Source organism: Desmodus rotundus, chromosome 4 (genome assembly GCF_022682495.2).
Source record: "Desmodus rotundus isolate HL8 chromosome 4, HLdesRot8A.1, whole genome shotgun sequence".
In the NCBI taxonomy this organism is placed as follows: Eukaryota; Metazoa; Chordata; class Mammalia; order Chiroptera; family Phyllostomidae; genus Desmodus; species Desmodus rotundus.
This window is the reverse complement of record NC_071390.1, coordinates 12,288,137-12,303,530: the sequence shown is the minus strand read 5'-3', so window position 1 is coordinate 12,303,530 and position 15,394 is coordinate 12,288,137. Positions and strand designations below refer to the sequence as shown.

The window sequence follows — 15,394 nt, the reverse complement described above, 5'->3', positions numbered from 1 at the left end:
AAAACAATCACGAAGTTGGCAAAAACTGGAAAACAATTTTTCAATTGAATTACATATCCTCAAACAGCTTTTAGGAATAATGTAAAAACAACTTGAATCAGAAATTCAAAAACTAAGAACAGAAATAGACCAAAAAGAGGGAGAAAAAAAAAAGGAAGAAATGTGTTGCTTGAACTCTCAGAAAGGAAATAGAAGAAAAAGGTCAGAGTTATATTAGAAGTGAAGAGTAAATTACAAGGTGCCTAAGGGACAATAAATTCATATAAAAATGGAGTCAGGAGCATTGAAGCGAAGCAGTAGGGGAGAAACTTAGGGAATAAAAATGAGCTGAAGACAGAAGTAAAGAGTTAGGAAATGACTGAATTGGAAAACAGCGGAAGAGGCCCAACATAAGACTACTTAGGAGGCTGAAGAATAAAATCAAAACGACTGGAGCTAATACCTAAAACTGTAATCCAAACAGATATTCTGGAAATAAAAGAAGCCTTGAATCTAGAAACTGAAAGGTCCTACCAGATACCAGGGGAAGTCGGCGTCCTACAAGAGATGTCCTAGTAAAAATATTACACTTTAAAGTTGTTTTTAAAAAATCATCGGAACCCCAGGAAAAAAAGACTTTTAAAGGCATGTAAATTACACTGGACAGACTTTTCGGAAATGTATAAAGGAAGGCAACGGTAGAGCGGTATCTTCAAGAATCTTAAGTAGTTAAAGTACAAACCAAGGATAATATATTCAAACAGCTGTCTTTTAAGGATCAATTAGGGTTATAGAAAAATTTGCAGTGTCCAAGAACTCAGAGAATACTGTGTACATGTGACTCTGCTTTCTGGTGAATCTGCTTGAGGGAGAGCTTCCCCTAACCAGGGGTGACTAAGGAAACTGCCAAATGGATGACGATTTCATACATGTATGTATAGAGCTAAGACCAGAATGAGGACGTGGAGTTTTGGTCCATCAGCTAGGGTTTGATCAGAGAAGCAGAAATATTACAAGTAATGAGAAATAATGAAGGATTTATCGTAGGTGCTTAATCTTTATGTAATTGTGGGAACTGGTTATCTAGTCTGTGTGTGACTGTTACTTCTGTGTCTTAGAGCCTCAACTTGCAGTCAGCAGGTGAGGCACCTGAAAAGGAAAGATGTGCGGCGTTATGAATTGGGTATGAAGGAAGTGGTAGGGGAGGGAGAGCAAGGGCTGCCTGCAGTCTGCAAGCATGAACTGGACCCTGTAAGTTTCTAACTTAAATATGAGGTGCCCAGCAGGGTCAGTCGGTGCCCTTCTTCATGGAGCTGAACACTCACCTGGCCTAGGATTTAGAGCCAGAGACGCCGAGGGCGGTTTGGCAGGAGCTGGTGAGGCTGCGGGTCCTCTGCTAACTCACAACTATAAGGTGAGCGGCAGAAAGTCTGTGAGGCACGCGGACTGCAGTAGAGCCTGGTGTGTTTTTCTCTCCCCTCCCCTCCCTCCCTGTCCCCTCCCCTTCCTTTTTTGCTAAGTAACATAATGTTCTTGAAAAGAGAAAAGCAAATAGTAATACAGTATATGTGTGTACGTATGTACATATGTGGATTATTGTGCCAGTATTATGCTAAGGATGTGCCATGAATTACCAACTTTAAACTCAAATATTAAATGAGGAAGGTACTCTGTCCCCCATTTTTTTACAAATTTATTTTTTACTGAGCTGGCACTGGTGTATAAATTTCAAGTGTGCAGCATTATGAATTGACATGTGTCTGTACTACATTAAGCTCACCACCAAAAGTCTAGTTACCATCCATGATCATACAGTTGAGCCCCTTTTCCCGTTTTTACCCTTTTTCCATTCTCCTTCCCCTCTGTGGTCTGCCTCTATAAGCTTGTTTTCATTTGTTTGTTTATTTTGTTTTTATTTCTGTATTCCACACACGAGTGAAATCATGCAGTATTTCTTTTTCCATCTGACTTAGTTCACTTAGTATAATACTTTCAAGGTTTATTCACGCTGTCACAAGTGACAGGATTTCACCTTTTTTATGGCAAGTAGTATTCCAGTGTGTGTGTGTGTGTCAGTCACAGCACATCTGTTTTATCCACTCATCTCTCAGCAGACGCGTAGGTTGTTTGGATTTCTTGTCTGTTGTAAATAATGCTGCTGTAAACATGAGGGTGCGTATCTCTTTATGAATTAGTGTTTTTGTATTCTGATAAATATCCAGAAATGGAGTAGCTGGATCATACGGAGTTCCGTTCTTAAAATTTTGAGGACTCTCGTACTGTTTTCCAGTGCCTGCACTAATTGACATTCCCACCAACAGTGTACGAGGTTCCCTTTTTTCCGCATCGTAACACTGTTGTTTCTTGTTTTTTGGTAATAGCCATTCTGACAGGCGCGAGGTGATATCTTACTGTGGTTTTGATTTGCATTTCCCTGATAAGTAGGTTTGTTGAATATCTTTTCATGTGCCTATTGGCCATCTGTATGTCTTTGGGAATATGTCTGTTCAGGTCCGCTGCCCACTTTTTAATCAGATTATTTGATTTTTTTATTGAGATTTATGAGTTCTTAATATATTTTGGATTATTAACCCCTTATAGGATGTATGATTTGAAAATACCTTCCTGGTAGGTTGCCTTTTCATTTGTTTGTAGTTTCCTTTGCTGTGCAGAAGCTTTTTAGTTTGATGTATTTTTATTTGTTTATTTTTGCCTTTATTGCCTCTGCTTTTGGTGTCAACCCCCCCCCCCCCCACCCCGCCTTCCCTCCCTTCCCAAATCATCACCAAGACTGATGTCAGGTAGCCTGCTGCCTGTGTTTTCTTCAAGGAGTTCTATGGTTTCGGGTTTTATGTTCAAGGGTTTGAGTTATTTTCTGTGTGTAGTGTAAGATAGTGGTCCAGTTGCATTCTTTTGCATGTGGCTGTCCAGTTCAAACGCAACACCATTTATTAAAGAGACTATCCTTTCCTCACTGTCGATTCTTGGCTTGTCATAAATTGACCATATATGTGTGGGTTTATTCCTGGACTCTGTTCTGTTCCATTGTTTTACATGTCTGTTTTTCTGCCAGGAGCATATGGTTTTGATTACTCTACCTTTGTAGTATGGTTTGAAATCAGTAAGTGTGATGCCTCCGGCTTTGTTCTTTTTTCCAAAGGTTGCTTTGGCTATTTAGGGTCTTTTGCAGTTCCTTACAAATTTCAGGATATTTTGTTCTATATCTGTGAAAAATGTCATTGGGCAATTAATAGGGATTGCATAGAATCTATAGATTGCTTTAGGTAATATGGCCATTTTAACAATGCTGTTTCTTCTAATTTGTGAGGACAGATTATCCTTCCGTTTCTTCAGTCTCTTTTATCAATGTCTTATAGTTTTCAGTGTACATATCTTTCAAGTCCTCGGTTAAATTTATTCCTAGTTATTTGTTTTGTTGCAATCATAAATGAGATTTTTCCTTAATTTCTTTTCTGATTTTTTGTTATTAGTGTATAGAAATGCAGCAATTTTTGTAAATTGATTTTGTATTGGGTTGGCCAAAAAGTTCGTTGGGTTTTTTTCTGAAAGATGGCTCTAGTAGCTCTTAGTTGTGTTTAACTTCATTTGAAAAAATTTTGTTAGATTGTATTGCGACAGCTGTCATATCAGCATGCATTTAAAAAGACTTATCAAAATCAGTGAATTTCTGTGTAGCCACTTTAATGTTGAAGATGGAAGAAAACACGAAACATTTTTGCATATTATGCTTTATTATTTCAGGAAAGGTAAAAGGCAATTGAAACACAAAGATTTGTGCAGTTTTCGGAGAAGGTGCCATGAGTGATCCAGTGTGTCAAAAGCGGTTTGTGAAGTTTTGTGCTAGAGAGTTCTTGCTGAACGATGCTCCACGATTGGGTAGACCAGTTAAAGCTGATAGCAATCAAGTCCAGAGGTTGAGAACAATCAACGTTCTAACACACGGGAGATAGCTGACTTACTCAAAATACCCAACTCAGTTAAGTTATTGGTAAAATAAAAATTGTGTCTTCTATTTTATGGGAAAAAAACTCTTTGGCCAACCCAATGCCCTGAAACTTTATTGTATTGTTTATTATTTCTAATAGTTTTTGGTGGAGTCTTTAGGGTTTCTGTATATAAAGTTATGTCATCTGCAAATAGTGACAGCTTTACTTCTTTCTTCCCAATTTGAATGCCTTTTATTTCTTTGCTGATTGCTCTAGCTAGGACTTCAATACTACATTAAATAATAGCGATGAGAGTGGCCATCCTTGTCTTGCTCCTGATCTTACAGGAAAAGCTTTCAGTTTTCACTGTTCTGTTTGATATTAACTGTGGGTTTATCATATATGGCCTTTACTATGTTGAGATAATTTTCTTCTCTACCCATTTTATTGAGAGTTTTTTTAAAATAAATGTATATTGAATCTTAATCAGACGCTTTTTCTGCATCTACGGAGATGATCCTATGACTTTTATCCTTTAATTTGTGAATGTGACGTGTCACATTGATTTGCAGATGTTGAACCATTCTTGCAGCTCTCATATAAATCCCATTTGGTCCTGGCGTATGATCCTTTTAATGTGGTGTTGTATTCAGTTTGCTAGTAGTGATATTTCATAAGAATGTTTACATTTATGTTCATCAGAGATACTGGCCTATAATTTTCTTCTTCGTGTGTTCTCCTTGTCTGGTTTTGATATGGTAGTGCTGGCCTTGTAAAATCAATTAGGAAGCATTCCCCTCTTCAGTTTTTTAGAGGACTTTGAAAAGGATAGGTATGAAATCTTTGAATATTTGTTAGAATTCACTAGTAAAGCTGTCTGGTCCTGGACTTTTGCTTTTTTTCAGAGTTTGTGATTGCTGTTTCAATCTTACTAGTGATAGTTCTAATCAGATGTTTTGTTTTCTTCATGATTTAGTCAAATTCAGTATGATTCTAATAATTTGTCCATTTCCTCTTTAATTTTCTAATTTGTTAGCTTGTAGCTGTTTTTATTAGCCTCTTGTGATCTTTGTATTTCTGTGGTATCCATTGTAATTTCTCTTTTTTCATTTCTAATTTTAATTATTTGAGCCTTCTTTTCTTCTGAGTAGCTAAAAGTTTATCGTTTTTATCTTTTCAGAGAGCCAGCTCTTGTTTTCATTGATCTTTTGTATTGTCTTTTTAGTCTATATTCAATTGTTTCAGCTCTGATTTTTATAATTTCCTTTCTTTTCCTGACTTTGGGGTTTGTTTGCTCTTTTTCTCGTTTATGTATGGAGTTATTTAGATTTTTCTTGTTTCTTGAGGTGAGCCTGGATTGCTATAAATTCCCCTCTTAGCACTGTATTCTGTAAATTTTGATAAGCCATATTTTCATTTTCATTTGTTATTTCTCCTTTGATTTTTTTCATTGACTGAATAATTGTTCTCTAGCGTGTTTATTCTTCACATATTTATGATTTCTCCAGTTTCTTCTTGTAGTTGACTTTCTTACTGTTATGGTTGGAAAAGATACTTGATATGATTTCATTCTTAAATTTATTGAGAATTATTTTGTGTCTCAATTTATGGTTTACCCTTGAGAACGTCCCATGTGCTCTTGAGAAGAATGTGTTCTGTCGCTTTTGGATGGAAATTTTGTACATACGTATGTTAAGTCTGTCTGTCTAATATGTTATTTAAGGCCACCACTTTCTTGTTGATTTTTTTTTTTGTCTGGATGATCTATCCATTGATGTAAATGTCCACCTTTAACCACATTTTTTGGAGTTTTTGCATTATTCAATTACTTTTCTACCCCAATCTCTATCCCCACTCCTTCTGGATTCCAATTACACATATATTAGAAATCTTGGAACTGATCCCTATTCCACAGGTCCCTGAGATTCTGTTCTTTCTTTTCCTTTAATCTTCTTTCTTTGTGTTCTTTAGATTGGATAATTTCTGTTGAGCTATCTTTATTTTTCTAAGGGCAATAACAGAGTCATTTTTATTGTTTTCTTTATCAATCCACAATTATTCCTCAGTTACAAAGAATAATAGACTATGTATTGCAAGAGGTGGGTCAGGGCAATATTTTGAAGACAGAAAATGGATATATAATTGTTACACTGCCATAAGGGAAAATATAGGCAGCATAGTTTACGTCTTGTTAATATTACTGATAATAACACTAAAACTTATGAGCCTCGGGTATGGAGGCCTCTTTTTTGCCAAGCGGAAGGCAGAGGGGTTTGCAGATGTTGGCTTTTGCATCCCTGCAACCTCCCCGGGCGGTGAGAGCACTGAGGCTGCTGCGCTCTCTGGAGGTTCATTGACTCTTTTCTCTGGCGTCTCCTCTTTGCCGTTGAGTTCATCCAGTGGATTTATTTCAAATATGGTATTTTTCAGTTCTAAAGGTTTTATGTAAAAAAGTTCCTTTTTTACAGTTTCCGTTTCTCTTTATATTTTATCTTTTCATTTCAAGAGTATGTTTATTTACCTTATGGAGTATAGTTATAGCTCCTTTAAAGACTGTGTACTATCTGAAATCACCTGCCTCATTTTGGTGTCATTTCACAGTAGGTAACATTACCTTGTTCTTTGAGTGTCAGGTAATTTTGCTTTGTATCCTGGACCGTGAGATGTTATGATAAGCAGGCTCTGGGTTTTGTTCTGAACCTCTGGGGAATACATTGATAGGTTTGTGTTAGTAGGTATTCAAACCTGTTAGTTCAAACAGTAAGGGTTTTTTTGCCCTCCATCATCATCTCTCTCTCTCCTTCCATCAACCTAGTAATTCCATTCTCATTCTCCAAGCATTTGCTATAGGTTTTGGGTTTGTCTCACACATGTGTAGTTTAGGAGTTAAGCCGAGACTTGTGAGTAATCATACTCAGAAATAGGGAATCACCTTTTTTCCCTCAGGGTTTCTCCCATCCTCTCCCTGGTTCTTTGGGCCAGAAAGGTAGTGGGATTTCTATTGGAGTTCTAGCCACATGTGTGGCATCAAAACCTCAGTGTGAAGCCATGGAAAGGGAAGCAAAACAAAATAAAACTGGAAACATTCTCATGTGGTTTGCTTTTCCAAGTTTCTAACAGTCGACATGCTTTTGTTAACTTTTTTCAGTCCTTGGGTGGGGTATGTGTACATGTGTGGAGTTTGGCTGGAGTTAATAGTTGTAAATGGAAGGATGAGCTGTCAGGGAATTACACATCCCAGTTTGTGTGGCTTTTATTTCTTTTCATTCTGGCTTGTGTAGCTTTGATGGGTGTGTTGGGAAATTAGAGCCATTATTACCTCTACTACCGTGGTAGTCAGTACTGATTTTTTTCTCGAATTCAGGTTAACATTTCTTTTTTCCCCCCATACTATCTTCTTGACAAAGAAATATATTGTTATTAGTTTTCAGCAGTTCTGCTATCTACAATAAGGTTTGTACTAAAAATAATAGGAATTTTAAATAAATTAAAGAACTTATATTATGGAAATATCTTGCTTGTATCATTGTTAATCTATAACATAGGTCAGAAAAATTTAGGAGAGTGTTGACAGTAAATACCAACAAAAAGCATTTTTTCTGCTTTGTAATTTCAAAGAGGCTTACAGCAGCTGGGGGAGAAGTTAACAAAACTTCAACATCTTCATATAACAACAGTGTGTTTTTAAAGCTTTGTCTAGAATAAGGAGACAAAGAGTTTTAACCCTGAAATAGCCAGATGGCTTTGATCAGATGTTTTTATGTCATTACTAAGATTGTCATGAGATTTAAATATTAATTTCTATACATGTGTTGGAGACACTAATTTAGTTCTTTTTTCTTGTTTTTATCTCTGGACTGTTTATATTTATTAATGACCCAACACCTAATGTGTGGATGATGCTATTCAGACTTTAATACTTAATAATATTTAACTTGTGCTTTCTTTTCATTTAGATGGTCTTCTGATTGTTGGTGTTCACTCAGCTAAATTTCCAAATGAAAAAGTCCTGGATAACATCAGGAGTGCTGTTCTTCGATATGACATCACCCACCCCGTGGTTAATGACGCGGACGCCAGCCTGTGGCAAGAACTGGAGGTGTCCTGCTGGCCCACTCTGGTCATACTTGGACCCCGTGGAAACATGTTGTTTTCTTTGATTGGGGAGGGACACAAAGATAAATTACTTTTGTATACTTCAATAGCTTTAAAGTATTACAAAGACAGGGGACAGATCAGAGATAATAAAATTGGAATAAAGCTCTATAAAGATACTTTGCCACCTTCACCACTGCTATTTCCTGGCAAAGTAACAGTAGACCATGTTTCTAAGAGATTGGTAATAGCAGATACTGGACATCATAGAATTTTGGTCGTCTGGAAGAATGGACAAATTCAGTACAGCATTGGAGGTAAAGTTTGTTTCTAATTATGATATGTAATGTACTTCAATAACACAGTTCAAGGAAATGCATTAAAATTGAAATTTATAAATAAGACCTGATTATAGAAGGCCAGTATGCATTGACTTTTAACTTCATGAAATTATGTTGTTAATTAATGGGTGGTATCTGAATTAATCTCTTTTCCCTCAGAAAACAAAGATACATATAAAGCCCTATTCATGTCAAAAGAATGAAATCTTTAAATCAATACTTTTGAAAATGTATTTGTATATCTTGTTTTTAAAAAAACTACCATACTTATTGTATCTTATGAAAGTATTACAGTAGGTCCTCATTTAACATCATCAATAGGTTCTGCAACTTCACGTGAAATGACATAGAACAAATTTTACAGAGGCTGATTGATACAAAGAAGAGTTCACTTACGTTCCTATAGAGTGTCAGCAACGTTACAGTAAAACAGTGCTGAACATTATTTGAGGCTCTACGCTGTACTCTGTATACATTTTGAATTTTGGACATTTTAAATGGAAGTATTGTATTTAACTTTCCACCAAAATATAGCCATATTTTTATTTTTTTAAGACTGGGACAGTACCCTAGGAACTTTAGAATTAGATTATAAAATAAATAACCTAGGATTTGTATATAAGTTTACTTCCATAAGAACGTAAGCATGCTTCTGGGTCATTTCCCTTTAGTGTAGCAAAAGATAAGTATCATTTAAGCATGGACCATTTTGTTCCACGTCTCCCTGGCCGTAGATCTGAAAAGGGCTCTTACTTACTTATGTCTGCATAATTAATAAAATCTTAATTGTTAATAATTTATCATTAACGACATATTAAAGAGAAAAGTGACTCATCTCGGCAGTTCTGCTTTGGTGACACATGCAGCAGTGGTACATAAAGTAGGAACACTTACATTCCTAATGCAAGTACACGAATCATACTCCTAACCCCCAGTGTTACTCTTCGCACGCCAACTTATCCCTTAGCTCTTGAATTTTTTGTTTCTTGGTCATTGCTTTTGTTCGAGTTCGTGTATTTTATGTTGTTTATTTTGTTTAGCAACTTAGTATTTTGGTCTATGACATGCAGTTAGGAGAACTGTTACTCAAAAAGTATCTGTTGTAGCAGGTTGAATTTAAATGGTTACAAGAGTTTTTAATAGATTCTTAAATTTTCAAAATAGTGTATGTGAATTTTTTTTAAACAGAAGGAGAGTTTCTGTTTTTTTCTGTGGGTCAGACACTATTTTCCCCTCACCCGACAACATGATTATTGATTTTAGAGAGAGAGCAAGGGAGGGAGGAAGAGAAACATTGATTGGTTACCTCTCCTATATGCCCCAGCCAGTGACCTAACCCACAACCTAGGCATGTGCCCTGACCAGGAATCGAACCTGTGACCTTTTGGTTAACAGGACGATGCTCCAACCAACTGAACCACACCAGCCAGGGGAAATATTCTTTTTTGTTAAACAGGTAACTAGCAGCAAGCTAGCTTTCCCAAATATATTTCTAGGAATGCTCTTGTAATAAATGCATAATTATTCTAGAATTTTCAAAAAAGAATTCTGTGGTCATATACTCAGGAAACACTGGTCGATGTGATTGAACAGATTTTTGTTGGTGGTGGTTTCCCTGTACTTCTCGTGTCTTTGACTCTGCTGATGTACCTTATGAATAGCAGAGCACAGTATCTTCGAATTTAAGTGACCACAGTTCTGTCCCTTTTTTCCCATCAGGGAACTCTCACCACCAACAATAATAGTGTTATTACTAGCAAAAATAGTAAAACTATTGATAATAGTAATAATAATGTTGGTAATATTAGTGATACATGTATGTCTGGCATTATTCTAAGCACTTTACCTGTGTTAGTTTATTGGGTCCTTCCAGTGCTATGAGTTAGGAATATTACTAGTTCCATTTTACAGAAGACAAACTGACACGAAGAACTTGCCCGGGTCGTCAGCCTGGAAGATGGAGAGCTGGGATTTAAACCGAGTCTGCTGGGCTCTTGAATTTGTATGTTCCTATCCACTCTACTACCTCTCTTAGTAACGTCTTGCAGACAGTGGAGTTCTGCAAAGCAGTTTCGAAATGCGGACCTAGAGGCTTTGAATGGCTTGTCTTCTGGTCAAAGAAATAACAATTGTATTTCATTATGCCGTGTACTGTCTGCTCTTGAAACTCAACATGTATTGCAAAGGCTGAAAAACAGGCCATTAGACTAGAATCACTCTGGCTTGCACAGTATTTATGAAATATTTGTGGCAAAGTGAAGTAGTGAATGAAGGATTCCGAACCTAGGTTCATGGACTATTAAATGCTTGAGTGGACTTGAGGGTCTAGGAACCCCTTGAATTATTTGTGACGTTTTATGGGTATGTGTATCTTTCTGTAAGGAAAGTTGATTTTCATTGTACAGTTGACCTTTCAACAATGTGAGTCTGGGTGGCAACCATCCGTGCAGGAGAGAGTTCACACGTGACTTTCGACTTCCCAAGCAGAAGCCTCACTGATAACATAAACAATCAATGAACACATATTTTGTATATTATGTGTTATATACTGTGTTCTTACAACAAAGTAAACTAGAGAAGTATGTTAAGAAAATCTTAAGGAAAATACATTTACACTATTTATTGAAAAACACTTACATAGGGAGCTCCTTTCTATTTACTAGATGGGAATGCAGCCTGATTCATGAATCATTCAATAAAGCCAATTAGATCTTTAAATTTAAAATAAATGAAAAAATCCATGTATATGTGGACCCACACGGTTCAAACCTGTGTTGTCCAAGGGCGATGGAATTACCAAATGAGCATGTCTTCCCAAATTGGTAAATATTATTCATCTAGGTGCTAGCAGATTAACATAACATTCAGTTCTCTCTGGTCTAGGTAATGGGGAATAAGATGCGTCTGAGAGCATTTTCTCCTGATGCAGGTTGGTTGGGTGGGTGTGTTGGTAGCAGGTACCCAGGCAGCTGTCAGCAGCAGCATCGCTACTCTGGGGGAGGACGGGTGTCTCTGGGAGCATTTTAGTGTTCACAGAACGTCACGTTATTTATGTTGAAATTTCAGCTTTAAATACAAATTTTATTTTGGGGGCTTTATTAAGTGGAAAAATTTCGTCTTATGGTTTATCTGTCTTTTAGGACCTGATCCTGGAAGAAAAGATGGAATATTTTCAGAGTCAACTTTTAATTCACCACAGGGCGTAGCCATAATGAACAATATCATATATGTGGCAGATACAGAAAACCACCTTATAAGAAAGGTAATTTTCCATTTTAAATAAAGTTTTAATACTTCTGATCAGAAAAACTGATACATATTGCTACATTAGTGTTTAACGTGAGAAGGTGATGCTAACATACCTCAAATCATCCTCATTCAGCTGTTTTTAGAGGTGCTGGTTTTGGTTTCATTCTTAGGTATCTTGTTTTTCTGTGAGTCAGCCCGTAGTGGTCTCAGCAGATAAACTCCTCAGTCAGCTCCCTTTTTGGTCCTTGTTTTCGTAGTCACGTGCCTGATCTACCAAAAGCTCTTCATTTCGCGATATATTCCAAACCACTACTTACAAAATGGTGCTTTGTCCTTTTTCAGTTAAATTTCTGAAACCTAGAAAGAAAAAAAAATCATACCACTCCCTGTATTCTTTCAGCTCTTTTGCTTTGCCTGCAAATACTGGTCAATTAAAATTTGTTTTATCTCATGATAAAAGTAATATGTGATTTCGTTTTTAAAAGGTGAATTAATACATAAAGGTAAAAAAAAGTCCCTGATTATTTATTCCAGGTCCCCACAAGTAACCAACCATTATTAAAATGTGTCTTTTCAGAAATTTTGGATTCATATGCAAATAAACTTATAGTTAAAAAACTGACTCTAGACAATCGTTTTTTAAGCAAATGGTGGAATCCTATGTAACTAGAGAATCTTCTGCAGTCCTTTTTTAACTTATTTTTTTCCATATTAGTCACATGAATGATAGGACTGCATCATATCCATTATAGAAGTATGTAGTTATTTAAACATTCTATAGTGATGAATATTTTGACTGTAATCCAGTAGTCTTTAAGTTGCTGACCTTTTTGAAAATAAGTTTATCTAACCCATTCTGCCTAAATACATCGTTTCAGATACTTCCTTGCTTTTCTTGCTGTTTCTCCATTGACCTTTTGGCCCATTTTGTTTAACAATATTATCGTGTATTATACATGTGATATTCACTGTTCTGCTCCACAAGGGCACAAAGCTGTTTTCCTGACCTCTGAACTCTGCAGCACCTAGCACCGGCCTGGCCCAGAGTGGACGTTCAGAAGATACTTGTTGAAAATTAATTTCTGAGCAAATGATATCTTTTTAGTGAGGCATTTTTTAAAGTGTATATATTTTTTAATATGAAAGGTGTTAATGAAAAAAGGATTTTCTTGGATTTATTAATTAAAACACATTCAGTTTTTTGAAAGTCCTGGAGACTGTCTTCTTAGATACTTTAGCACACTAATAATGTATTGTGAATACATTGTTCTGGGGATATGTGTGCCGTAGTATTTCCGAACTTAATTGACCCAGGATCACGTTTTAGGCAGAACTTTTCATAGGACTGATGAATTCATGGTATGTATTTTGGGGAAAAAGTGTGTTTCTTTTACTAAGTCTTTAAAGGTAAGTATTTATAATAATCTTTTTGGGGTTGTATGCTTCTTTAATAGATCATTGCCTCATAGATTTCTTTCTCACAGGGTATTGAAGTGAGAAATGTTTACCCTGTGACACTGAGGGAGGACTTGTCCTTTTTCAGTTGTATGTTATTTCTCTTGCTTTGGACCTTACTGGATTTTGAAATATTGACTGCATTTCAAGTACTTTTTAAATAACATAATCACAAGTTTAGGTTACCTGAAGTTATTTTTATATTATGTGACTTAATTCAGTTTCTGCAAAAGTTGGAAGTGAAATGAAATTATTATTTCTTCCTCTCTCTTTAAAATATTTATTGTATTTTACTTTTTAAGACCTCATTTACAGAGGATTGATCATAACCTTACATTTACAGCTTGTATTTTTCCATGTTGACCTGCCTCTTGTTTGAATAATTTATTAACTTATAAATCCCTCTTCTTTCTCATTCCCATTTTTTTCTTCATGAACACATCTGCAGGAAGCCATTCTGATATGTGTAATTCATCTTTTTATTTGTATATGACCTTGTAAAACGTAGTGTTTTGTGTACTTATTTTTTCCAACAAATTATATATTTTACGTAACATTAAATTTCAAGTATAGAAGTCAAGAATTTTTAGTAAATTTAGCAAGTTGTGTGATCATAACCATAAATCATCTTCAGAACACTTTCATCTTTCCAGTAGGAACCTTCACACCCATTACAGTTAATCCCCATTCCCATCCACAGCACTGATCGTAAAGAGACAGAGTCTCTTGAACATTTCATATAAATGGAGTCATACAGTAAATGGTCTTTTGTGTCTGGCTTCTTTCATTCTGTGTAATGTCTTTGAGGTTCATCTGTAGTCTATTCCTTTGCATTGCTGACTAGCATTCCATTGTATGGATATCCTCATTTTGTTTGTTCAGTCCCCAGTTGAAGAACATTTAGGGTGTTTCCACTTGTTGACTATTATGAATAAATAATTCATGTACAAGATTTGTGTGGACATACTTTATTTTTCTTGGGTCGATACTTAAGTACTCAGATTGTTGAGTCATATGTTTTATATTTTATATTTTAACTTTTTGAGAAACTGCTAAACTGCTTTCCACAGTGATTGCACCATTTTACATTTCTACCCACAACATAGATGGGTTCTAATCTCTCCATATCTTCACCATTACTTGTAAATTTTCCATTTTTTAAAATTCTAGCCATCCTACTAGGTATACAGTGGTTTCTTGTGCTTTTGATATGCATTTCCCTAATGAACAATGCTGTCAAGCATCTTTTCCTCCACTTACGGACCACTTGGGCATCTTCCTTTGAGAAGTGTCTATTCAGATTCTTCGCCAACTTTTAAATTGGGTTATTTGTGTTTTTTATTATTGGATTGTAAGAGTTCTTTATATATTCTAGTTACAAATCCCTTATCAAATATATAATTGTCAAATACTTTTTCACACTCTGTGGTCTGCCTTGTTACTTCCTTGATCATGTTTTTGATGCACAAAAAATTTAAATTTTGGTGATTCCCTAATTTATTGTTTTTTTCTTCCATTGCTTATGCTTTTGGTATCACATGTAAAAATCCATTGCCAAATTCAAGTTCACAGAAATTTACTCATGTTTTTTGCTAAGAGTTTTAGAGTTCTGACTCTTAGTTAGGTCTTTGATGCATCTTGAGTTAATCTTTGTATGTGGTGTGAGGTATGGATCCAGTTCATTCTTTTGCGTGTGGATATCCATGTCTCCCAGAACCATTTTTGAAGAGACTTGTTCTTTCTGCATTGAATAATCATGGCAGATTTGCAGAAGATCAAGTAGTCATGCATCCATGGTTTCAGTTCTGGACTTTCAAGTCTAGGCCCTTGACCTCTAGCACACTGCTTTGACTGCTGTAACTTTTAGTACGTTTTGAAATCATTTAAGCATGTCTTCCCACAGTCTTCTTTTTCAACATTGTTTGGCTGTTCTGGGTCCCTTATAATTAATTCCCGGTGGATTTTAGGATCAGCTTATCCATTTCTGCAAGAAACAAATGTCAGGTTTATACTTTCCCTTCTTATTTATGTACTTCTTGTTTTATTATATTGCTGGATGGAATCTTAGTTGCTCCTTAAGTATTAGCAATGACAGTGGTGTTTGTCATGCTCATAATCATGCAGGGAGAGTGTGCATTTTCCGCAGTGTTTAGTATCTCCTGTAGCTTTGGGGAAAATATTCGTGAGGAAACTTTATATTCCTAGTTACGAAGAATTATTTTATTGTATAATTTTATAAAATAAATTTTCTACATTATTGAAGTAGTTGTGTAAATTTTTTTTTTTTACCTCAGTATGTTGATGTGATGAATTATATTAATGGATATT

At 35.7% G+C, this 15,394-nt stretch overlaps 1 protein-coding gene across 2 annotated transcripts in view; it reads left to right on the top strand.

Annotated features, from left to right (window-relative positions):
• The window catches only part of NHLRC2 (NHL repeat containing 2), a 58,772-nt gene that overhangs the window by 9,167 nt on the left and 34,211 nt on the right, over window positions 1–15,394 (top strand). For both annotated transcript variants that reach the window (XM_053922081.2, XM_024555588.4), the window contains exons 3-4: window positions 7,883–8,338; window positions 11,503–11,624. In XM_053922081.2, the coding sequence (XP_053778056.1) occupies window positions 7,883–8,338; window positions 11,503–11,624 (578 nt within the window). The remainder of the gene's footprint in view (window positions 1–7,882; window positions 8,339–11,502; window positions 11,625–15,394) is intronic.